Source organism: Cydia fagiglandana, chromosome 24 (assembly GCF_963556715.1).
Source record: "Cydia fagiglandana chromosome 24, ilCydFagi1.1, whole genome shotgun sequence".
NCBI classification, from domain to species: domain Eukaryota; kingdom Metazoa; phylum Arthropoda; class Insecta; order Lepidoptera; family Tortricidae; genus Cydia; species Cydia fagiglandana.
In genome coordinates, this window is record NC_085955.1 from 2,634,808 (window position 1) to 2,659,696 (window position 24,889).

Consider the following 24,889-nt stretch of genomic DNA (forward strand, 5'->3'; position numbering starts at 1 on the left):
TAATAACTATTTTGGAATCCAATATGGCGGCCATGCACTATGTTAAAAGTCGACATGGATGCCGTTTTATTGGTCATGGTCATCATTTTCTAAATCTGCTCTTCCTAACACCTATAAATCAACATCTAAGACGGCTTATATGACAAAGTGCACGGCACACATCTTGGATTCCAAACTGGTCATCATTTTCGAAATCGGCACTTCCTAAAACCTATAAAACGATATTCATGACGACTTTTGTGACAAAATACGTAGCCGCCATCTTAGATTATAAAATGATCATCGTTTTCGAATTCTGCACTCCCTAAAACCTATAAATCGACATCCATGACGACGCAAGTTATCTTTATTTTCAGATCTCACAAATTGCTACAGAATACAAAGGACAAAAAAAGAAGCGAGGCGGTAATGAAACAAGCAAAAATACAGATGATTCCTCGACGCAATTGGATGCTTCTTAAATTGTGTCCAGATTTTTTTGTCATAAAAGTTTTTATTTTTCACATATTACTCTCACAAGTTCCGTGACATTTCGACCTTGTAATTTTTTAAGTAAATGTTTTTGTTTATCTATGAGGATCTCACTAGAATAATTTATAATCAAGGTATGTTTAAATATTTGATGATTGAAATAGTAACGCAAAAAAAATATATATTTGTGTCTTATATTCCTGCCGAAGACTTTTATTTTTCCTTTTCCTTCTACACAAGTTTGGTCAAGTAATAAGAATTTAGGGCTCTCAATTTTATTTTGACTTCTACAACAGTAAAGCTACGAGGCCATGTTTGGTATCGTTTTCGTATAAATGCGCAGTACCAAATTTAGTTATGGTATCACATTGACACCATTCCAAAGTAAAAACATATAAACTTACTTTCTTTTAAACTCCTCTTCACGCTTAAACTGCTGAACAGTTTTAATTTAAATTTAGTACACATATATTTTGAGTCCCGAGACAGGACATAATAAGTTATCTCAAAAATCATCCTTTAAAGGTGTGAAATGAGGTGTAGGGGGAATTCAGAATTGACTTCTTGAAGTTAATACTGTTTAAGTTTAGGTTTGAAGTCATGTTTTTTTTATCATTTTTAACTAAATCAAAGATGTAGACCATCCCAAATTTAATGTAAATCGGTTCAGCAGTTATTAATTTCCCGTACAAATTTCCACGCCACTTTTCACACCTTCAAAAGATGATTTTGGTTATAAGATCTATCCTATGTCCTGTTCCGGGACGCAAACTATTTCTATACCAAATTTCAACGAAATCGGTTCAGCGGTTAAGCGTCAAGAGGAGTTTAAAAAAAACCGGCCAAGTGCGAGTCGGACTCGCGTATTAAGGGTTCCGTACATTAAGTCCGACTCGCGCTTGACTGCACATTTCTAATAGGTTTTCCTGTCATCTATAGGTAAAGAACTATTTTGTGTATTCAGACGCACGAGTGATCCCATAAGAATTCCGTTTTTGCTTTTGAGGTACGGAACCCTAAAAAGATATTTTTTAATTTTGTGGAATGGTGTCAATGTGATACCTTAAATGGATTCAGCAACCCAGATTTATACGAAAACGATACCATACACGGCCTAGCACCTTCACTGATGTAATATATCAAGATAACATTGAGAGCCCTAAATAAACTTTCAAGAGCGGATATCTCAAAAACTATTCAACATATCGAAAAAATTGACTGAATAAACTTGTAACAAATTAAATTAACTTTCATTTTGTATAAGTGGCCATGTCGCTAAGATGCATAGTTTCCGAGATATAATCGAAAAACCGGAAAATGGGACCTTCAAAGCCCCCTCTCTCCCCCCCGCTCAAGGGCTACGGCCGAGGACTTTTGATATGTTCACCTCCTAACTTGTCCAAACCAAGTTAAGGAGTCAAAAATTGTGTTCCGAGCATTTCCCTCTACAACTTTATTGAGCATTCGTTGCCTGACCTAGTAGCGTATTGCATTTCTTTAAAAACTTTTCTGTAAAAGGTTGACGGGTGTTGGGTGTTTATATGGTTTTGGTCGATTTTTATCATTCGCATCGCCCATGATGACTTACTAGAATTACAAGCACACGAGACACTAATAGTAGTTTGACAAACCTTGGTTTTCAAGAGGTATTTTATATTGACATTTGCTGTCACAAATTTGCTGTCAGATTTAGTCGCAAACCGCACGCAAAGTGCACACAAATGTGTCGACACCTTGTTACGGAAAAGTGTACACACGGCGACGACACTTTGTTTCGAAACAATTCTAGACACATTGTGTGGACTCTGTTACGACACATCTGACATTTAGTTACCACTTTCATGATTCTGCGACTGGAATGGTTATATGGGAGGGCTAGTTAAATTCCTCAACAACTCGTACGCGTCCGCGCCCATGACAGCTATTAACGTTGGTAATTGCACCTCAGCTTTAATGTCGTTTGCTTTAAAATACATCTCCAAACGCTCGATGTACTGAGTCCAATTGCCAGAAGCTACTTCGAAAGCCTTGATCTTCCCGACCGACATTTTTGTACCACACCAATGCACCACAACAAAATAATTGCTTCCAAGCCAATTAAATTTTTACACAACACTACCACAGCAAAAAAAAAATGTTTATATTATATTTGCACGCATCTATAATCCAAAATAGTTTAATCGTCGATCGCCAATGTAATATATGTGCAGGGTGCATAAAGGAAAGTCACACGTCCGTTTAGTAGGCGATTTATTATGAGACTGGCGGTAGGTCTATAACTCACTACGTATATACATATCAGTATGCTTGCGCCTATCTCATCCCTGAAAACAATGGAACAGCCATAAAAAATACACACTATTATTATATTATAGATTTTTTTTCGTGTGTTTTTTTATCTGTATTTTGTATGTAATTCGACATTAAGAGACCATATACATCTCTTAGTAATTGTAATACGTTAGATTGAATTGTTAGTTTTATTTTATAAAATTGTTGATGTTATTATTTTTGCTTTTATGTAAATTCAATGTTGACGTGTAAAAGTGCCCTTGTGGCCTATTTGCTGAATAAATGTTGATGTTTGATGTTTGACTGCCGTATTCGCACTTCAAGATATTCACAAGAGACGACACGTTCTAGATCCATTCTAGATACGTTATAGTTTAGATATCAACAAGTGCTCTTTTGCAGCGCAATTCGGGCAACCAATGTAACTTTTACGTTAGATAGAGTAAGATATCTATTAGATGTGAATTAGATCTCTAAGTCATATCCTGTGGAAATCGTTCAAGAGTATCAGTAAGCAGAGCAGAGCGCAAATTCGACAGGTTAGATCTTAAACATATCGTTATCGTATCTTGGTGATGTCTAAAAGATGTCTAATAGATGTCTATTTCATAATCCGAATCGGGCCCACAGATTAGATTGTCGTATTTTTCCGTTAGAACTAGAACGAGGAAAAAAAGAATTCCCTGTGGCCGTAGACTACCTCACATAGAATGTGCATTGTGTTAGAATGGATACCACCAAAACCTTTTGGCGGATTAGCAAAGTAATATTTTGGTTTTGATTAATATGGATTTCAGCAATGTAACGCCTGATTCTATTCACTATTTATGTTAGAATGTGCAGACTGGTCTAATGGGTAGGGGTCACTACCCTGGCCTGTGAAGCCGACGGTCCTGGGTTCGAATCCCGGTAAGGGCATTTATTTGTGTGATGACACCGATATTTGTTCCTGAGTCATGGTTGTTTTATATGTATTTAAGTATATATATATTATATATATCGTTTTCTAAGTACCCATCACACAAGCCTTCATGAACTTACCATGGGGCTTAGTCAATTTGTGTAAAAAAATGTCCTTTATTATTTATTTGTTAAATTTTTGTCCCTTTCTGACAAACACAAATGTCAAAATGACAGATAAGAATAAAACATTATCAAGGACTGCAGACTTGATAAATGTTTATGAATAACACCATTAGAAAACATCCATAACTGAGGAACAAATAATTGTGTTGAACAGAAAAACAAACACTTTTACCCATTGACATAGATATCTGGGGACTGGCTTTACGGGCAATAATAATGAGGCATGGCAGGAGCCAGTAAAGAGGTGTGAAACCGCTACAACGTGATTGGTTGATGAGTTCGCATCATGTGCGCGATTGGTTGATGAGTTCGCATCACGCGCGCGATTGGTCGCAACTAGTTGCGTTAGACTGCACGTTTGGCTGGAATTCGTGAGTAACACCACTGAACTAGTACCATTTTAGTGCCCGTAAGGCCAGTCCTTAGATTAGATATTATACGTCAATGCTCTTACCAGGAATTAAATATCCCGTCTAGTAAGAGCGATCTGTGAGCCGGCTCTAGGGAAACGACTAATTCAATCTTATGAAGGCAACCCTGCGTTGTCTATTTATATTACTCTGTGAAATATACTCCGAGGAGGACATATCTAATTTGTTACACGTTTAAGGGGAAAAGGGGACGACCGTTTTTCCATACAAAGTCCCCAATTTCCTCCCTGGATATTAACATTGAAATAAAATGAAATTTTTTATTTTGTGGCCCATAACATACATAAATACCTTAAAACTAGCATACATATTATAAAAATATATTTTAAAACTAAACGCTGAAAATCACATTATGGTTGCGATGCATTACGCAACCCCGCAGTGTCAAGGAGAAGAGGGCGGGGGTGTAGGGGTATTAGAAAATATTTTTATGCAATTTGATCATAGCTTGTGACGTTTTTCAAACTAATACGTCACTATTGAGACTGACACATCTAATCCATATCGTTTCTAGATCTATTTATTGACGTATCTTAAGGTTCGAATCGGGCAGTTAAATACATCATACGTTATTTAATCGGCTTAATTTTTAATACCTATTTCTTAGGATATACACCGCGGCTGTGCGAAATTGAAAAAAGAATGAATAAAAAATGGGGACGTGTTTTGTCATTTCACCACAAACTCAATTTTTATATAAAAATATATTTATTATTTTTTTGAACAAATCCTCATTTGATTTTGATTTGGGTTTTTTGATCCTTTGTTGGTCTTAAATAAATCTAATTTAATTTTTTAAATCTCTTCTCAGAAATTAGGTTTGGTCAATTTTCAGTACTTTGAAGGCCATTTTCACCTAACAGGTTGAGTTTGGGCAGCTAAAAAAAAATACGTTTTCGTTATTTTAGACTATTTCGTTATTTTCCTGGTGCAAAGGCTGTCCATCGCAATTCAACGCGGTAACGCAGCGAGTGTGATGGGCACCTTTGCGCCGGGGGTAGCGCGGGGAGGCCTCTTTGAGTAGTTTTTATATTCCTTATTTTATTTTAGATATATTTAGGGTTGTTAGTTTTAATTTAGTATTATTTATAGATGTATTTAGTTCATAAGTTATTTATTTGTTTTTCTACTGTCTTTTTCCTATGAAATAAATTATTCCATTTTTAGACTACTCTATAACATATATCAAAATAAATCAAATTGGAGTCGGACAGTTGGGTATTCCTTGTAAATGTAAGTCATACTCGTAACTTGTGGAAATCGTTCAAGAGGACGTCCAGAATCGCGGAAACGTCAAATTTGACATATCTACCTTACAAATATCTTTAAATTATACATATCGTAACTTCTTGATGTCTAATAGATATCTAATTCATTTTCCGAATCGAGCCGCTTATGACTTAAAACATCGTGGTACGGCCCCGACAATATCATGGATACTGACATTACTTTGACGGAATGACGTTTTTAGTGATAGTGTAGGGAGTGTCATGAAGGAATGACGGCAAGTAATGAAGTTTATTTTAATAATTTCCGTCAGTATTGGAGTTATGTCAAAGTAATGATACTAGAAATGACATTATACTGACAGTGAATTGGTTAGAATGATGGAATCAGAAATGACAGAAAGAATGATGGACGATAATGAAGTTATTAAACATTTTTAATATTTTTGAAGAAATGTCAAAATAATGACATTATACTGATAGTAAGTGGAGCGCATGGGAAACAAAGGGATCCTAATCAACACGCGTCGCGTCGGGTGGCGTCGCGTCACGTATTTATAATGTTATTCCGGTTTTATATATAATATTAAACATGATAAACCAATTTAAAATCGCATTATGATAATTCCTTTTTTATGTGCTCCGTCATAAAAAAAATGTAATCTGTAAAGCGGTCAAAATCCATCTCGTTTCAAAAACCTTATTGCTATTAGGTTAAAGTGTAATTTAGGTTGAATTTTAATGGATATATATCTTCTTTGGGAATGAAAATTTATTCTTCGTTCCACCATAGATTACTACCCAGAGACTCCGTTTTATAAAACTTTTACAGTACATATAACGCCCACTACGGCAGTAAAGTAGCACAATACTTGCCTATGTTGAAAATTTAAAGGGCCAAATGTACCTACTGTAAAACGTTGTACAATACACGTGCGAAAAGGTGATTCGCAACTCGCTCGTGTCGATTTTTAGGGTTCCGTACCCAAAGGGTAAAACGGGACCCTATTACTAAGACTTCGCTGTCCGTCCGTCCGTCTGTCCGTCTGTCCGTCCGTCCGTCCGTCCGTCCGTCCATCCGTCCGTCCGTCCGTCTGTCACCAGGCTGTATCTCACGAACCGTGATAGCTAGACAGTTGAAATTTTCACAGATGATGTATTTCTGTTGCCGCTATAACAACAAATACTAAAAACAGAATAAAATAAAGATTTAAATGGGGCTCCCATACAACAAACGTGATTTTTGACCAAAGTTAAGCAACGTCGGGAGTGGTCAGTACTTGGATGGATGACCTTTTTTTTTTGTTTTTTTTTAGTTTTATTTTGCATTATGGTACGGAACCCTTCGTGCGCGAGTACGACTCGCACTTGCCCGGTTTTTGACACTCCCTTCGGTTGTGTTTCAATTTATCGCCACTCGTTACGAATTTCCTATTTCCCCCACTTGTATTGTAATGTACTAATTATAAACACCGCGAAGTCCCTGTTTCACCAATGTGATAATTGTCACCTGACAGTAACTATTCGCCGTATGTTGCTGGTTTAACAAGTAAATGATTTGTCCATTGACATAGATATGTAGAATCTGGCTTTACGAGCAATAATAGTGAGGCATGACAGGGGCCAGCACAGCGGTGTGACACCGCTACAACGCGATTGGTTGATGAGTACGCATCACGCGCGCGATTAATTGACGAGTTCGCATTACGCGCGCTATTAGTCGCAACTAGTTGCGTTCTTAGACTGCACGATTGGCTGGAATTCGTGAGTAACACCGCTGAACTACTCGAAGTACTATTTTTAGTGCCCGTAAAACCCGTCCTTAGATATTATATGTCAATGGATTTGCCAATATAATTTACCAATACCCTTACTCTTACCATCGGCCACACTGTTAACTGTACAGTGGACCTTATGCCTTTTGTAATAAGGTCCACCGATGTACAGATAGGAGTGTTGCTGTTAGTACCAACTAGTTTTTAGGGTTCCGTACCCAAAGGGTAAAACGGGACCCTATTACTAAGACTTCGCTGTCCGTCCGTCCGTCTGTCCGTCTGTCTGTCACCAGGCTGTATCTCACGAACCGTGATAGCTAGACAATTGAAATTTTCACAGATGATGTATTTCTGTTGCCGCTATAACAACAAATACTAAAAACAGAATAAAATAAAGATTTAAATGGGGCTCCCATACAACAAACGTGATTTTTGACCAAAGTTAAGCAACGTCGGGAGTGGTCAGTACTTGGATGGGTGACCGTTTTTTTTAGCGTTTTTTTTGCTTTTTTTTACATTATGGTACGGAACTCTTCGTGCGCGAGTACGACTCGCACTTGCCCGGTTTTTCTTAACTTATGTATGAAATATCATTTTTGATATTTACCAGTCGCTTTTCGGTAAACATCGTAAGGAAACTGGACTAATCCCAATAAAGCCTAGATTACCATTTGTGTTGGGAGGTCAAATCAGTCGCTTTCGTAGAAACGAATGCCTATTCCAATAACATTTTTAGGATTAATTGTCAAGCGGACCCCAGGCTCTCAGGCAAAAAGCCGGGACAACGCGAGGAAGATGAATGTGTCAAAAAGTAACTGCTGTATACAGTTTTACAATAATTTTGCTGGTGCTTTATTTCGTGCATGATGTGAAATGGGTTATTTTAAATAGACGAAACATCCCTATTGCTCATGCTTCATCTAATAAGTGATCTGTGACTCGGCAACAGTGATTTACGTTACACGGATCTGCGCTTATGTCACTTATTCATACAAATAGCGAGGGGGGTTAACGGGAGAGTGGAGGTGTAGTGATGGGAATATTACCTGGGCCTTTCCCAGATAAGGGTTAAGGCCTAGTATGTATAAATTACTCTATGGGTTAAAAACAAATTAGTGCTGCACTCTGGCGGCAGAACTTTGCAGTAATACTCCATATTGTCCCCAGGTACCCCCAATCGACTACCTCCGCCAAGTGACCCTGGACCTTGGTGGTTCGTGCGCGCTCGGTTCAGCCGCCGAGCGCCCCGTGATACGCCGCGCGCCGCCGACGCGCGCGCAGCAAGCCACGCGCACCGTGCGCGCGCTCATACACCGCTTCAACGAGGTGAGACAGCGTGATTGTTAGTATATCTGTCTCACTCGTCACTATATGTAGGCAGGGAAGCGCCCTGTGATACGCCGCGCGCCGCCGACGCGCGCGCAGCAAGCCACGCGCACCGTGCGCGCGCTCATACACCGCTTCAACGAGGTGAGACAGCGTGATTGTTAGTATATCTGTCTCACTCGTCACTATATGTAGGCAGGGAAGCGCCCTGTGATACGCCGCGCGCCGCCGACGCGCGCGCAGCAAGCCACGCGCACCGTGCGCGCGCTCATACACCGCTTCAACGAGGTGAGACAGCGTGATTGTTAGTATATCTGTCTCACTCGTCACTATATGTAGGCAGGGAAGCGCCCTGTGATACGCCGCGCGCCGCCGACGCGCGCGCAGCAAGCCACGCGCACCGTGCGCGCGCTCATACACCGCTTCAACGAGGTGAGACAGCGTGATTGTTAGTATATCTGTCTCACTCGTCACTATATACGACACTATGGTATAATAGTATACTCCGACTGGTACTCTCTTCCCGTCTTTTCGTGGTCACGTGACTGACACAAGCCTACGTCATCATGCCGTCATAGCCCTATATATAGCGGCCATGTTATTGTGACGTAGACTTGTGTCACTCTGGGAAGAGAAGACCATGTTTTATTAGACTATGATACGACACCATATTTCTTCAATCAAAAACGTCACTTTTGACACTGACAGTTCAGCCAATTAAAAAGTCCATACTATTCTTATTTATATATAGTATTATAAATGCGATTGTGTGTCTGTCTCTCTGTTACCTCTTCACGCTTAAACCGCTGGATGGATTTAAATTTGGAAAAGAGATAGTTTAAGTCCCGGGGAAGGACATAGGATAGTTTTTATGTCAGAAGTCATTCCTAAAGAGGATGAAAAGTGGGGAGGAAATGAGAAAATTAATGAAGTGCCTGTTAATGGTATAAACAATTAAACATATTATGCTCGAATTGCTATTAGATTTTATCTAGGCGCTGTACTTACTCTAGCTGCTGCTACTAATTCCACGCAGACGAAGTCGCGGGCAAAAGCTAGTGAAAAGTCGCTAGTCCGTAATAATGCTATCTTAGTTAATTCATTCATTGAATTCAAACCAATTAATTTTGGGTGAATGGTTGAATGGGTGCGGAAATCAATTGAATCGTTAATGAAGTGGAAACAGATGAATATGGAGAAATTTCAATTAATCATTATAAAGTAATGGTAAGAAGGGGAATACTAAGAACTAAAACTCAAAAAAAAAATGTCATCAAACCCATACGTGTAGGGTATATATGGATAGGTCTTCAAAAATAATATTGAGGTTTCTAATATAATTTTCTTCAGACCGAGCTCGTCTCCTTGCGACTGCAGAGTGGGAGTCAGGTCTGTGGCTGCAGGCGCTACCCTCTCCAAACATTGGGACTTTTCTAGACAATACTACCTTCCGCCTAGCAGCTAGCTTACGTTTAGGGGCATCTACCAATCAGCCACATCGCTGTCAATGTGGCACCACGGTGGACATTCTTGGCCACCATGGCCTCTCATGTGCTCGAAGCGCTGGCAGGATCCCCCGCCATGCCAGTATAAATGATGTCCTCCGTCGGGCTCTTGTTAGTGCCAAAGTACCTGCAGTCCTCGAGCCCAGCGGTCTGGCCAGGGATGACGGCAAGAGACCCGACGGAATGACACTGGTGCCTTGGAGCATGGGTCGGCCGCTAGTTTGGGACGCTACTTGCGTTGATACCCTGGCACCGTCCCATGTTCCAAGCACCAAAGATTCTGCTGGCGCTGCGGCTTCCTCAGCCGAAAGCCTCAAGCGCCGCAAATATGCCGCTCTGGGAAGCAGCTACATATTTGCGGCGTTTGGTGTCGAAACTTTGGGGCCGTGGGGGCCAAGTGCGCGTCGACTGTACAAAGACTTGTCGGCGCGCTTAATAGAGGCTTCTGGTGACCAGAGGGCTGGCCACTATTTCGCCCAGCGTATTAGCATCGCTATACAACGGGGAAATACGGCCAGCCTTCTGGGCACCTTGCCCGTTGACGGTGACCTGGGGCAAATTTTTTATCTTTAGTTTTGTAAGTTTTATTATGTTTGTTTATTCCTTTCTTTGTTTTTATCAATAAATAATTGAATTTTCTTCTAAACTGAATAGTTTGCTCAAGAGACACTTCCAAAGTGGTAAAATGTGTCCCCCCCCCTGTAACTTCTAAACTAAGAGAATGATAAAACTAAAAAAAATATATGATGTACATTACCATGCAAACTTCCACCGAAAATTGGTTTGAACGAGATCTAGTAAGTAGTATTTTTAATACGTCATAAATCGTAAACCGCAATTTTATTATGTTACTTGATGTTACGGAACCCTTCATGGGCGAGTCCGACTCGCACTTGGCCGCTTTTTTTTAGCATTCATAAGCCACGCGTAGCGCTGTCGCCACCTATAGTTAGTTTTCTTTAGCATTAGAAAGAGCTTGCAAGAAGGTAAGCGATCGTGACATGTCTTTTAATTGAAAAACGCTTTTTATAAATCAGTAACTATTACCTATGAAAGCATAAGAATATAAATGATAGTATTAGATTCATAATTGTTACATATTTGCCGTGACTTATGTTTAAAACGTGTTTTTCAATTAAAAGACATTTTTCTAATGCTAAAAAAACGAACTATAGCAACAAATATGCTTTCAAATATTATTTATTTCTAAAACTACGCCTAAAAGATGGATTATTAATAAAAACAACTTTAAAATAAATATAATAGAACGGGTCAAACGGAGCCCGTTTTTAATATATTTTATATGTCTGTGTCTCACGGAAGTTATGTTATTAAAACTTTAAAATATTATAATTAAAAGCCGGTCAAGTGCGAGGTGAACTCGCGTTCCAAGGGTTCCGTACATTACTCAATTATTAACAATGTATTTTTTAGGGTTCCGTACCCAAAGGGTAAAACGGGACCCTATTACTAAGACTTCGCTGTCCGTCCGTCCGTCCGTCTGTCACCAGGCTGTATCTCACGAACCGTGATAGCTAGACAGTTGAAATTTTCACAGATGATGTATTTCTGTTGCCGCTATAACAACAAATACTAAAAACAGAATAAAATAAAGATTTAAATGGGGCTCCCATACAACAAACGTGATTTTTGACCAAAGTTAAGCAACGTCGGGAGTGGTCAGTACTTGGATGGGTGACCGTTTTTTTTTTGCTTTTTTTGTTTTTTTTTTGCATTGTGGTACGGAACCCTTCGTGCGCGAGTCTGACTCGCACTTGCCCGGTTTTTTATGTGTAACGTGAGTGAAATGTCTTTAAAAAAACCCGTAGGGGTCCGTTCAAAAACTAAGTAATTGAGTTCGACTCACGCACATTTCTAATAGGTTTTCCTGTCATCTACAGGTAAAGAACTATTTTATGTATTTTTCTTCCAAATTTTAGAGCCAGTAGCTTCAGAGATAAATAGCCCCCTCCCCCCTATGGTTCTTCGAATGGTTGGACAGACAGACAGACAGACAGACGCACGTGTAATCCTATAACGGGTCCGTTTTTTCCTTTTGAGGTACAGAACCCTACATTTTTTTTTAGGCATCTAGTTTGTAATCTATAAGCCTATGGGCCGGATTCGGATTTTGAAATAGATATCTATTAAATATCTTTTAGACATCACCAAGATACGATAACGATATGTTTAAGATCTAACCTGTCAAATTTGACATTTGCGCGGTTCTGGAGATACTCTTGAACGATTTCCACAGGATATGACTTAGAGATCCAATTCACATCTAATAGATATCTTACTCTATATAACGTAAAAGCAGGGACCGTTACCGGTATTCTGACTACAGGTTATTATTGAGGTATAACCGGTGTAATTTGAATTTGGGTATTTATATCACTTAAGCTCCGAATAGCGGTATTCGAATACCGGTATTCAATAGTGTTATCGGTTTAGCCAATTGACAACAAATACCACTATTTGATAGTTTACTCCTAAAGCTATTACCGGTAATAAGTAAGTGCCAATACCAGTTGTAGTAGTACCACGATTCGTTCCTTCGCTACTCGTCAAGGACGTTGTCCGGCCCGCTTGTAAAGTTGTAAATACTTAAGATTCGGATCTTAGAATGCCCGTTTTCATGTTGCTGGTGAAATTAGCTGTTAGGTGATGATTTTGACGAATACATTTTTAATAGCGTTCATTTGATTCTTTTAATTGTTGATTTAATTGTATTTTATTATGTATGTAGTTTATAATCTCAAAGATATGAGCGCCGATTAGACGTGCGCGCCGCCGCCATAAGGAGTACGCGCGCCGCCGCCGCCGCCGGTAGTTTAAAATTCGCGCCGAATATTTTTTTATAAGACAGTATTATGCAGCGTTAAAATATGTAATAGGTTATAGTCCGATAAGAAATAGTTGAAAATTATTGCGGGCGCCACTTCCTACGTAACTCTCACATTTTTGACGTAAAATACTTACTTAAAAATGTCAATAATTACGTACTTACGGAATTTTTCTGGTTATATAATTGAATTTCTACTATTTTATGTCGCACCAACACCATACTAAGTCATTATTTGTCTTATTACAACGTAATGAACCAAATAGATAAAAAAATATTATTACGGATTTTTTTTCCTGTGCGTTCATCAAGACATCAAGAGACAGACCCGATTTCATTTAAGAAAGTTCTTACGAAAATATTGATAAAATTACATGCATTATTGTATACCATTGTTCAGATGTTGCTGCATCCTACGATACCCCGCTAAGTTTGATTTAATGTTAATAAAATGACGCCAATGACTGGTAAAATTTTACCACCTACGAGCTATAAACTTTTTGGAAAAATATAAAAATAGTAGGTTTTACTTTAGTTCATAACATAAGTTGACATTATCAGTAAGTGTATTTGTAATTAAAAGCAATTATTCTATATAAATTTTAAAAAAAACACGATATTGACAAAAAAAAACCTTATGCATATAAAGTACTGTATATTCGGCAACGTCCAAAATACTAGACGTCTTTTCATTATGCAGCGTATCTTTTTATTTACACCGAACCTGGCAACATCCAACATATTTGTCATACCTATGTTTTTTTCGAAACTATTATAAATAGATTTTTTTCATGATTTTTCTACAATAAACAACCACATACCTAATAAGATAATAACACCGAAAAAATGATACTAACACAGTTTTTTAAGATTTTTTTCCCTTGTCGATTTAAGGGTTAAGCATGACTTTTCATTATACGTCTTAATATTGAAAAGTTGAAAAATTCCACGCCGCCGCCGTGGATTTTTTGGTGGCGCGCCGTTGCCCAATTATTTTCGACCGGCGCGCACGTCTAGCGCCGCCCGATAGGCATTTAGCCGGCGACGGTTCGCCGGTCAAAATTGGTTGGCGGTGGCGGCGAATCGGCGGCGTAGCCTTGAAAACTTGGTTTATGCGAAGAGAATTCAAACCTTTTAATTTCAAGGATTATTTATTGAATTATGGTAGGAAAAAAGTTTTTCATGCCATGAACTGTAGATAAGCAGCACAATGAACATCTTTATATTGTGAGGTTACTGTTAATTGAATTTATCACTAATTCACTACACCTTATAAAACAAAGTCTCCCGCCGCGTCTGTCTGTAACTATATGAATGTATGTTCACGATGAACTCAAAACCTACTCAACTGATTTTCATGCGGATTTCAGCTATCAATAGAAAGATTTTTGAGGAAGCTTTAGTTTAGGTGTACAATTTGTTAAGGTTTTGTGTTATCCGTGCGAAGTCAGTGCGGGTAGCTATAGTCAAATATAATAGTTATTATATGTACGTATCGCCAGGAGAGGTGAATGATTACACACACTGCTCGCACAGAGTACCTACTAATCGCAAAAATAGTATGAATGAATCATGAGTGAATGCGACTTAAACGTACGATATTAAAAGCCTATAAAAAAAACCTTCAAGAAACTTTTTTACAGTTGATATCAACTTGATATTGGTACGAAATACGGAAGCCTAAAAAGAATATTAATTTCAAAATCTCACTGTCATTTCATTACATGATTTTGTTGTTGTGTGCGTGACTTCAACTATCGTGCTCATACCTTTACATTCAATTGTTGAGGATATGTTCTGGAATAGACGTATTAGGTTAGACTCCATATCACCTATTTCTTATTCATTGACATTGCCTGGCCGCCGAATCGCTAACTACTGCCACATGTTTAGCTTAAGCATAGACAAGAGAAAGCATGCAGTCTAATATATATTAGCCAAAAAAGTTATATATCCGAACTTAATATAAGGTGCTAACAAATTAGCTACCAATATTTTTACAGCTGATAATACTCGACTCCTGGAGTATATTTAAGTATGAAACATTTAGGTTTTATGATGTTCTTTGAGAAAATTGGAAAACAAATTTGCTACGTAAAAACACCCTGTTAATGAGATAATTAAATGAGACCTCTTTTTAACTGGCCACTTCACGTTGATAAATGAAATGACACGTTGATGATAATGACATTTAACACAAACAATTGTTGGCAAAACAGAAAGTGTTAAACATCTTGTCAGTTAAATCATAGACAAATATAGTAAGCATAGAGTGCTCACTCCGTACATCAGTTTTGGTACCAAAAAGACTATTATTTTCGTAATTGACATTTAGCATCGAGTAGCGGAATTATCAGTACCGCTACTTGATACTAGATGTCTCAAATGTCGCGACTCACGAAAATTGTATTGAACAACTATTTACAACTAATATTAAAGCAGAAGGAGTTGAAAATAAGTTCCAGTTAATCCTTGTTTAATATTCGCTGAAAGTTGTTGAGCATTAGACTTTTCGGTCGGTGCAACATCTATTGTCAAGTAGCAGTACTGATAATTCCGTTACTCGATACTAATGTTGACTACGAAAAGAATAGTATTTTTGGTACCAAAACTGATGTATGGAGTGAGCATGAGCACTCTATGTATTTTTTCTTTATGTGGTTAAATGCACGTAATGATTATTTTTAATTAATTTTATTAATATAATTTTAATTTATTTTTTTGTTCGGTAAATAAAACAAAAATATGATATGAAAAGTTTTCTTGATTTCTATTTAAAGTTAACTGTTTTTATATAAAGTACCATCTCTTAAAATATCGATACCTACAGCTTGGCAAAAAAGAGTAGAAATTAAAAAGTGCTAACATTGTAGTGTCGTCCCTTTCAAACCAATTTATATAAGAAAACGGGACGACACTACAGTGTTGCCACTTTTTAATTTCTACTCTTTTTTGCCAAGCTATAATTTGTTAGCACCTTATATAAAAGCAATAAATTCCCGATCAAACTAATCTGCATAGCATTTGCAACGACAACGTGTGTAAATATCATCGTTAATGTCAAATTTCTATGAAAATATGACGTTTATATTATAATAACACTCCCTCACTTTGTTCTGTTCAAATCGGTGCAAAGTTAGCTTAGACAGACTCTAGTATCTAACAAGGTCACGCCGATGCCACGGCGATAGCGCAGTGTCGGCAGCGGCGACGCGAAAATTTTGGCGGCGGCGGCGGCGCGAAAATTTTGATGGCGGCGGCGGCGCGCCGGCGCGGCGCTCATATTTCATATGGAAATGTTTTCTGGGGTTAATTCTTTTCATTAATTCATTCATTAACCTCGTGCTTTGAAACGGTCGCAATTTCGAACCACTTGCTACGCTCGTGGTTAAATTATGAAATATTTCGCTTATACTGCGATCAATATTAGCATGAGGACTTAACAACAACTTTAACCTCTTGTCGCAAAGTTTTTGGTTACTCTTTGATCAAGTGCAATGAATACCGGTATTAAATACGATAACCATTACCGGTATACTGAATACCTGTTATTATTGAGGTATTAATGAATACCGGTATTTCATTATGTCAATTAGTGTAGTTTAGCGATAAAGACAAAAACGGAATGACAGCAATACCTCTAATTCGAATATAGGTATAACATTTTAACCGGTATTCGTTTGACAGTTTATATACAGGTATTTAATAAAACCGGTTATACGGTCCCTGCGTAAAAGTGACATTGGTTGCCCGAATCGCGCTGCAAAAGAGAACTAGTTGATATCTAAACTATAACGTATCTAGAATGGATCTAGTACGTGTCGTCTCTTGTGAATATCTTGAAGTTGGAATACGGCAGTATATCGTAAGTTATTTCTACCCTCACGATAACAATATGTTGCGAGCTGAATATTTAATGCGGAAGCCACATGTGCGTAGACCTATGCAAATAAGTATATTTTATGTAAAAACCGATCAAGTGCGAGTCGGACTCGCGCACGAAGGGTTCCGTACCATAAAGCAAAAAAAAAAACGGAAAAAAATGCAAAAAGAAAACGGTCACCCATCCAAGTACTGACCCCTCCCGACGTTGCTTAACTTTGGTCAAAAATCACGTTTGCTGTATGGGAGCCCCATTTAAATCTTTATTTTATTCTGTTTTTAGTATATGTTGTTATAGCGGCAACAGAAATACATCATCTGTGAAAATTTCAACTGTCTAGCTATCACGGTTCGTGAGATACAGCCTGGTGACAGACAGACGGATGGACGAACGGACGGACGGACGGACGGACAGCGAAGTCTTAGTAATAGGGTCCCGTTTTACCCTTTGGGTGCAGAACCCTAAAAACCACACAAATACACGGGCCATACTGAAAGTCTCAGGATTCTGATATATGAGACGACTTACGGCGCGATTCGGGAAATTAATTAGAGATCCACTAGATATGAAATAGTAAAGATATGTGACGTTCCTCGGCAAAAGGTACCTTTATGGCGGCTGGCGCTTACGCTAAATATTATTAATGCCGCTCCAATATTCAGCCGGGCAATGGTGCCGTGGAACGTCACATATTTTTACTATATCGCATCTAATTAATCTCTATTTCATTTCCCGAATCGCGCCATACGCTACGTCTATCTATGCTTCTCTTACGACTTTGCTACGCTACGCGGCTTTAGCGATTCGTAGCACGCAGCGGCGCGTAGCTTCTACGACTTTGCTACGCTACGCGGCTTATGCGATTCGTAGCACGGAGCGGCGCGTAGCTTCTACGACTTTGCTACGCTACGCGGCTTTAGCGATTCGTAGCACGCAGCGGCGCGTAGCTTCTACGACTTTGCTACGCTACGCGGCTTTGGTGATTCGTAGCACGGAGCGGCGCGTAGCTTCTACGACTTTGCTACGCTACGCGGCCTACGCGGTTTAGCGATTCGTAACACTGAGCGGCGCGTAGCTTCTACGACTTTGCTACGCTACGCGCCTACGCGGGTTTAGCGATTCGTAACACTGAGCGGCGCGTAGCTTCTACGACTTTGCTACGCTACGCGGCCTACGCGGGTTTAGCGATTCGTAGCACTGAGCGGCGCGTAGCTTCTACGACTTTGCTACGCTACGCGGCCTACGCGGGTTTAGCGATTCGTAGCACGCAGCGGCGCGTAGCATCTACGACTTTGCTACGCTTCGCGGCTTTAGCGATTCGTAGCACTGAGCGGCGCGTAGCTTCTACGACTTTGCTACGCTACGCGGCCTACGCGGTTTAGCGATTCGTAACACTGAGCGGCGCGTAGCTTCTACGACTTTGCTACGCTACGCGCCTACGCGGGTTTAGCGATTCGTAACACTGAGCGGCGCGTAGCTTCTACGACTTTGCTACGCTACGCGGCCTACGCGGGTTTAGCGATTCGTAGCACTGAGCGGCGCGTAGCTTCTACGACTTTGCTACGCTACGCGGCCTACGCGGGTTTAGCGATTCGTAGCACGCAGCGGCGCGTAGCATCTACGACTTTGCTACGCTTCGCGGCTTTAGCGATTCGTAGCACGGAGCGCCGCGTAGCTTCTACGAATTTGCTATGCTACGCGGCTTACTTGCGGTTTTTGATCGGTCGGTCAAATTAGACGTAACTATCAGTCCGCAATGTAATTAAAATCGCATGCGAGTTCGCGGGCCGTCTAAATCAGGCACGGCGATATTTATAGTTACTCGCCCAGCGGTGAGCTATAAATATCGCCGTGTCTCTTTTATTTACACGGGAGTGCTTATCTTTTGTTCGTGTTTATAGCCGATAGCTCATAGCTTACTAGCTCGCGGTGGGACCAGTGCCTTAAGGCCGATACATGGCCTGATACGAACTTTAAGATACGTCAGTTAATAGATCTAGAAACGATTTGGGTTAGATATGTCAGTGTCAAATGTGACGTTTCTTCAAATAAAAATGTCACTTTTGACACTGACACTTCCAATCCATATCGTTTCTAGATCTATTAATTGACGTATCTCAAAGTTCGAATCGGCTCAACTGCCAAATAACACTAGACCCTACTCATAATGTTGTGTTCCTGCCGGGGTTAACACATTCATTACCACTAAGTGCTACGGGTTACGCTCGTAGCGCGTAGCCACGGTTTCGCCGTATGTAGCGCGTAGTCGCTACGAACAGTGTACCCGACAGTCGGGTTCTTGGTGTTGAATGTGATAAAATAAAATAAAAATAGCCTTTATTTCCCTGAAAAGTATAGGTACATATTAACTTATTTAAAGTATAAAACTAAAAATTTAAAATCAAAAACTAAAATTAGGTGGTAAACTAAATATTGGTTTGTTACGTGGGAATCATCCATTTCTGGACGAAGGCCTCCTCCATCTCATGCCAGTCGTTCCTGTTTTGGGCCAAGCGGGTCCAGTGGTTTCCAGCCACTGCCACAATGTCATCTTTCCAGCGGCGAAGAGGATGTCCGTGTTTCCGTTTGCCCTCTGCTCGTCTGGTGAACCAGGAGCCCTATTCGACAAGCGACGTTTGACGTATCGTGTTGATCTCCCGTTGATGTGGGAAAAATCATAAGTTCTCGAATACGTACAATGTCAACATTTGACATTAACAATCCACAGTTAGGGTGACAAGCAAACCAAACCGAACCACCCTTAGTTTAGAGTTGAGTTTTAGTTGTACCAAATGATGTTATCCACCGTTGATGGAATCAACACTCAGTATGCGATAAAATCAACTGTTGATTTGACGTGGATGCGAAATCTGACAGTTGTACATGTCGAATTTGGCCCCAGTGCACAACACGTTGACTCCATCGGTTGTCTTTTAATCTGCCGAGGTTGCCAGAGCTTAAAGGTGCCGAGTGTTAGGGTCGGCAACGCGCATGTAACTCCGTTGGACTTGCAGGTGTCCATAGCCTACGGAGACTGCTTACCATCAGTCCGTATGCTTGTTTGTCACCGACGTAGTATAAAAAGCTGCACGTTTGAATTGGCCTGCAAAACACATAAATGTAATTCTCGTCTCGATTCTAATTCTCGTCTCGTCTCTCGTTTTCTCGTTAGGCGTTTATCGTTAAGGCATAATAGGCATGCGGCGGCGCACGTGACGATTGGCACAGAGAGCACAAACCAGGCACTTCTGTCAAACGCGAGAGTGACAATACAATACAATACAAATCTTCTTTATTGCACTACCGCTGAATAAATGTGATGTTTTCAACCAAAAGGTGCCGATTTTCAACCACCGGTTTTGGTTTTCAACCAAAAGGTATAAAAAAGGTATAAAGATACCATTGTCGGTTGTCGATAAAGTTGATTTCAACTTGAAGCTATATGAAAATAGTGCCTTGTTGATAACCGACAATTAAGTACTTAGAGAATATAACCAAACGGAGTGGTTATTAACAGGCGTTCCCCTCTGTCAAAAATAGGTGGCCAATGGTCAACGCCATGTCAACCACATGTATGGACTGACGTTTATCTGACATGGCTATGTTGACGTTACGTATACATTTGATGTGCCCCTCCCCCGCAAAAAACGGCAGACTATTTTGTACCGAAAATTATAGACATAGCGTCTCCGTTGGTTATATCCTCCAAGGTTAAGTAAGTACACTATTGGTTGAAAATGGCTCAAATGTACGTGGAAACACAAATAATACATAAAGTCTTTAAAAATGTAAGGGTTGATTTAGCCGCGCTAAAATATCGCTCCAGTGAATAGGCTGTGCTATTTGTATAAAGTCGTCGACTGGAGATTTCGCATAAGGATGAGAAAAGTTTTACGATTGCCATAATTTTACGATGTTTTTAGTGCGGCGTAAAAATGAAGGCCCTGTTTTACTACTGAAGTGTTTGATTACGATATGTTTATGTTGTCATCAATGTGAAGATTTTTTAGGGTTCCGTCACAGAATAAATAATAGTACTAGGTACAGAAGACTCACTCTCTAACACGCGTCTGTTACGATCAGGACAGATATGGCCGCTAAGTGGCGATAGCGCCACGCGCGGCTTATGCCTAGCCACCAAAATTGGGGTGGAACGGATGTACTTTTAGCTACCTGTTGCAAAGCGACGAAATCGCGGAGTGAGCCACGCCTGATTTCGTACCCAAAGGGTTAAAATGGGACCCTATTACTAAGACTCCACTGTCCGTCTGTGTGTCACCAGGCTGTATCTCATGAACCGTGATAGCTATAGATAGACAGTTGAAATTTTCACTGATGATGTAATCTGTTGCCGGTATAACAGCAAATACAAAAAACCGGTCAAGTGCGAATCGGACTCGCGCACGAAGGGTTCCGTAAGCAAAAACGGCAACAAAATCACGATTGTTGTATGGGTGATCAAATATTTATTTTATTCTGTTTTTAGTATATCCCCGCGACTTCCCGGAGAAATTCGCACGCTCTTAGCCCCCATTCGCACGACAGCTTTTTCAACGCGCGTTAAAAAACCGCTTGAATATGTCCGCACTCTAAATTCGATTTAACGACCAAGGCTTAAAGTCGAAAATCCAACAACGCTTGATAAAAAGCGTCACCGCTGTCGTGTGAATACATACATGGTTATCCATTTGTATCATTCAAACGCTTTTTTAACGCGCGTCGAAAAAGCTGCCGTGCGAATGGGGCGTTAGGCCACCAGCGCTTGCTATTTCGTTGTATCGATACTATCGATAGTCTATTCTATCGATAGATTTATCCCAACCCTATCGTCATTCGATCTCCATTTAATTAAGGCCACGGCAGGTAATTTCGTTAATTCTTACACTTCACCAAGACTTTACTTCTGAAGTCACAAGTCGATGTCAATTATATTTAATTGTGACCTCATTTGTACCGTAAAATGTGTACTTTGCTCCACATTGGGTAATTGTGTTCCAACTGTTTTTAGGGTTCCGTACTCAGGGGGTAAAAACGGGACCCTACTTATTACTAATTGTAAGACTCCACTATCCGTCTGTCTGTCACCAGGCATTCGACCGGCTTCGAACTTTAAAATACGTCAGTTAATTCATTTATTTACATACAATACATATACAGTGGTACAGTCGCCATCAGATATATCTGAGCGGCCAAGGTGTTCACAATATCTGAACATGCACTTTAACGCCTTGAAAATAAAGGCGTGTTCAGATATTTGTGAGCACCATGGCCGCTCAGATATATCTGATGGCGACTGTACTACTAAACGCATTGTACCAAGGATGCTGGCGGCATTTCCCCGCTGTATCGCAATGCTGATACGTTGTGCGAGGTAGCCGCCAGCTCTTCGGTCACCAGTTACGTCAACCAGACGCTTCGCGATTTCTGCGAACAACTTATGCGCGCTGGGACCCCATGGACCTAGAGTTTCAACTCCAAATGGTACAAAATGGTACTCTCTACCGAGGCTCAGTTAATTAGGTCTGAAACGACATGGATTAGATATGTCAGTGTCAAATGTGACGTTTCTTCAAACAAATCCGTCACTTTTGACACTGACCCATCTAATCCATATCGTCCGAATCGGGCAGTACGGCAAAATGAGTATCATATAATATGTCTTGTATGTATATCAGACTTAACGGCGCGATTCGGGAAATGAATTAGATATTCACTAGATATGAAATACTAAAGATATGTGACGTTCCACGGCAAAAGGCACCTTATGGCGGCTGCTCTTATTAACGCCGCTCCAATATTCAGCCGGGCCAATGGTACCTTTTACCATGGAACGTCACATATCTTTACTATTTCATATCTAGTGAATGTGTAAATAATTTCCCGAATCGCACAGTGACACATCTAATCCATATCGTTTCTATTAATTGACGTATCTTAAACTTCGAATCGGGTAGTATGGCCAAAGAGAATAGATAGTATAGAGGGGTCCTGTCATAGTAAATTTTGTAGTCACAGTAAATTTACTGCCATCTATCGACACACGACTAAAACTCAAAATGAAAACGTATAAAATTATAAAAAAATATATTATGGATAAATGATTTTATTATTTTTATATCATTTTGACCCATGTTCATTCACTGATATCGACGTGTTAAAATTGTTAAATAGGAAACGGTGTCGTCTCGCCATCTAGCAGAGCATAGGCTAAAGGTGTGTGCGGCATCTATCCCAGAACGACTTTTTCTTGATTTTCGAGGCACGTTTTTTCCTTAGACTTTATTCATCTTATACGAAGTTACATATGTCTTTAGTATGGCGAAATAAGCTGTATGTATATTACCTATATTATGTCTTGTATGTATTAGGTATATCAGACTAAAGCGGTTAAAAGGTTAAAGTAAAGATCAATAAAAGCCGTGCGCTTTATAACTACGCTAATATTTGCTATAATTTTCCGTTGGCCGCATGTCAACCAAACAGCCGCCCACACCGGTCTAGAGGGCGAAGTGTCAATCAACTTACAATAATAATTTTGAATGATTCGTGGTTTATTTCACCATAGAGTAATAATTAAAGAAAGAGTGGCAACTCCATTACCAAATACATATGTAACTTCGTATAAGACGAATAAAGTCTAAGGAAAACACGTGCCTCGGAATATAACACTTTAAACTCTCGCGCACACATATTCAATTACACAAACGGGTCTACCGCGATATAATTTCATTGTTTTTACCTTTAATTCCGACGTTTCAGCGGAGTTGCACCAGCTGTGGTCACGGAAAGACTGACATCCCAACAAATGTCAACGGAGATATTAATAAAACAACACTAAACTACCCGAAATTAGTTTATAAAAATGTTCGGGGTAGACAAAGAAATTGAAATTGAAGAAATTGAATTGAAATTATGGATAAATGATTTTATATCGCGGTAGACCCGTTTGTGTAATTGAATACGTGCCTCGGAAATCAGGAAAAAGTCATTCTCGGATAGATGCTGCACACACCTTTAGCCTATACTCGGCTAGATGGCGTGACGACACCGTTTCATATTTAGCAATTTTAACGCATAGATATCAGTGAATGAACATGGATCAAAATGATATAAAAATAATAAAATCATTTATCCATATAATATACATTTTTTTGATAATTTTATAAGTTTTCATTTTGAGTTTTAGTCGTGTGCCGATAGATGGCAGTAAATTTACTGTGACTACAAAATTTACTATGACAGGACCCCTCTATACTATTTATTCTTTTTGCTATTACATAGAGAAATATAGTAAGACAAGAGTGCTCACTCCATACATCAGTTTTGGTACCAAAAATATTAGTATTTTCACAGTCGACATCTAGCGTCGAGTAGCGGAATTATCAGTACTTTAAGCATAAAGAAATATTGTACTTTAATCTCAACAACATAAGACTTTCCGGTCGGTGCTACATCTATTGTCACTTGACAGTACTACTACTGCTACTTAAAGTACTGATAATTCTCCTACTAGATGCTAGATGTCGACTATGTAAATACTAATATTTTTAGTACCAAAACTGATATATGGATTGAGCACTCTTGTCTTACTAGAGTTACTATATTTCTCTATAGTCTATAGCAATGGTAGGTACTGCTAGTTGACAATAGGTGTCTCGGAGAACGAAAACTCTAATGCCAACAATTTTCAGCCAATATTATAACCGGATCAACTGGAAGTCTATTTTCAAACCCTTCTGGTTATAATATTAGTTGTAAATTGTACTGTTAGTTGTATTGTTTGTAGTTGTTGTTCTTGTATTGTTGTTGTTAATACTAGATGTAGACTGCAAATTGCTAATTATTTATTTTTGCAGTCTACATCTAGTAACGAGTAGCGGAATTATTAGTACCGCTACTTGATACTAGAATTCTCTAGTGTCGCGACTCACGAAAATTGTATTGTACTGTACGTACATACGTACATACCTACTTTTATTTATTTTATACATAACTATATTGTTTATTGTTTGTTGTAACAGTCTTGGTACTAAAAGTGATGTATGGAGT

At 39.4% G+C, this 24,889-nt stretch overlaps 1 protein-coding gene across 1 annotated transcript in view; it reads left to right on the forward strand.

Annotated features, from left to right (window-relative positions):
- The window catches only part of LOC134676589 (uncharacterized), a 270,423-nt gene that overhangs the window by 202,026 nt on the left and 43,508 nt on the right, over positions 1-24,889 (forward strand). Inside the window, exons 5-8 of the mRNA XM_063534982.1 lie at positions 8,449-8,607; positions 8,659-8,751; positions 8,803-8,895; positions 8,947-9,039. Of these exons, the coding sequence (XP_063391052.1) occupies positions 8,449-8,607; positions 8,659-8,751; positions 8,803-8,895; positions 8,947-9,039 (438 nt within the window). The remainder of the gene's footprint in view (positions 1-8,448; positions 8,608-8,658; positions 8,752-8,802; positions 8,896-8,946; positions 9,040-24,889) is intronic.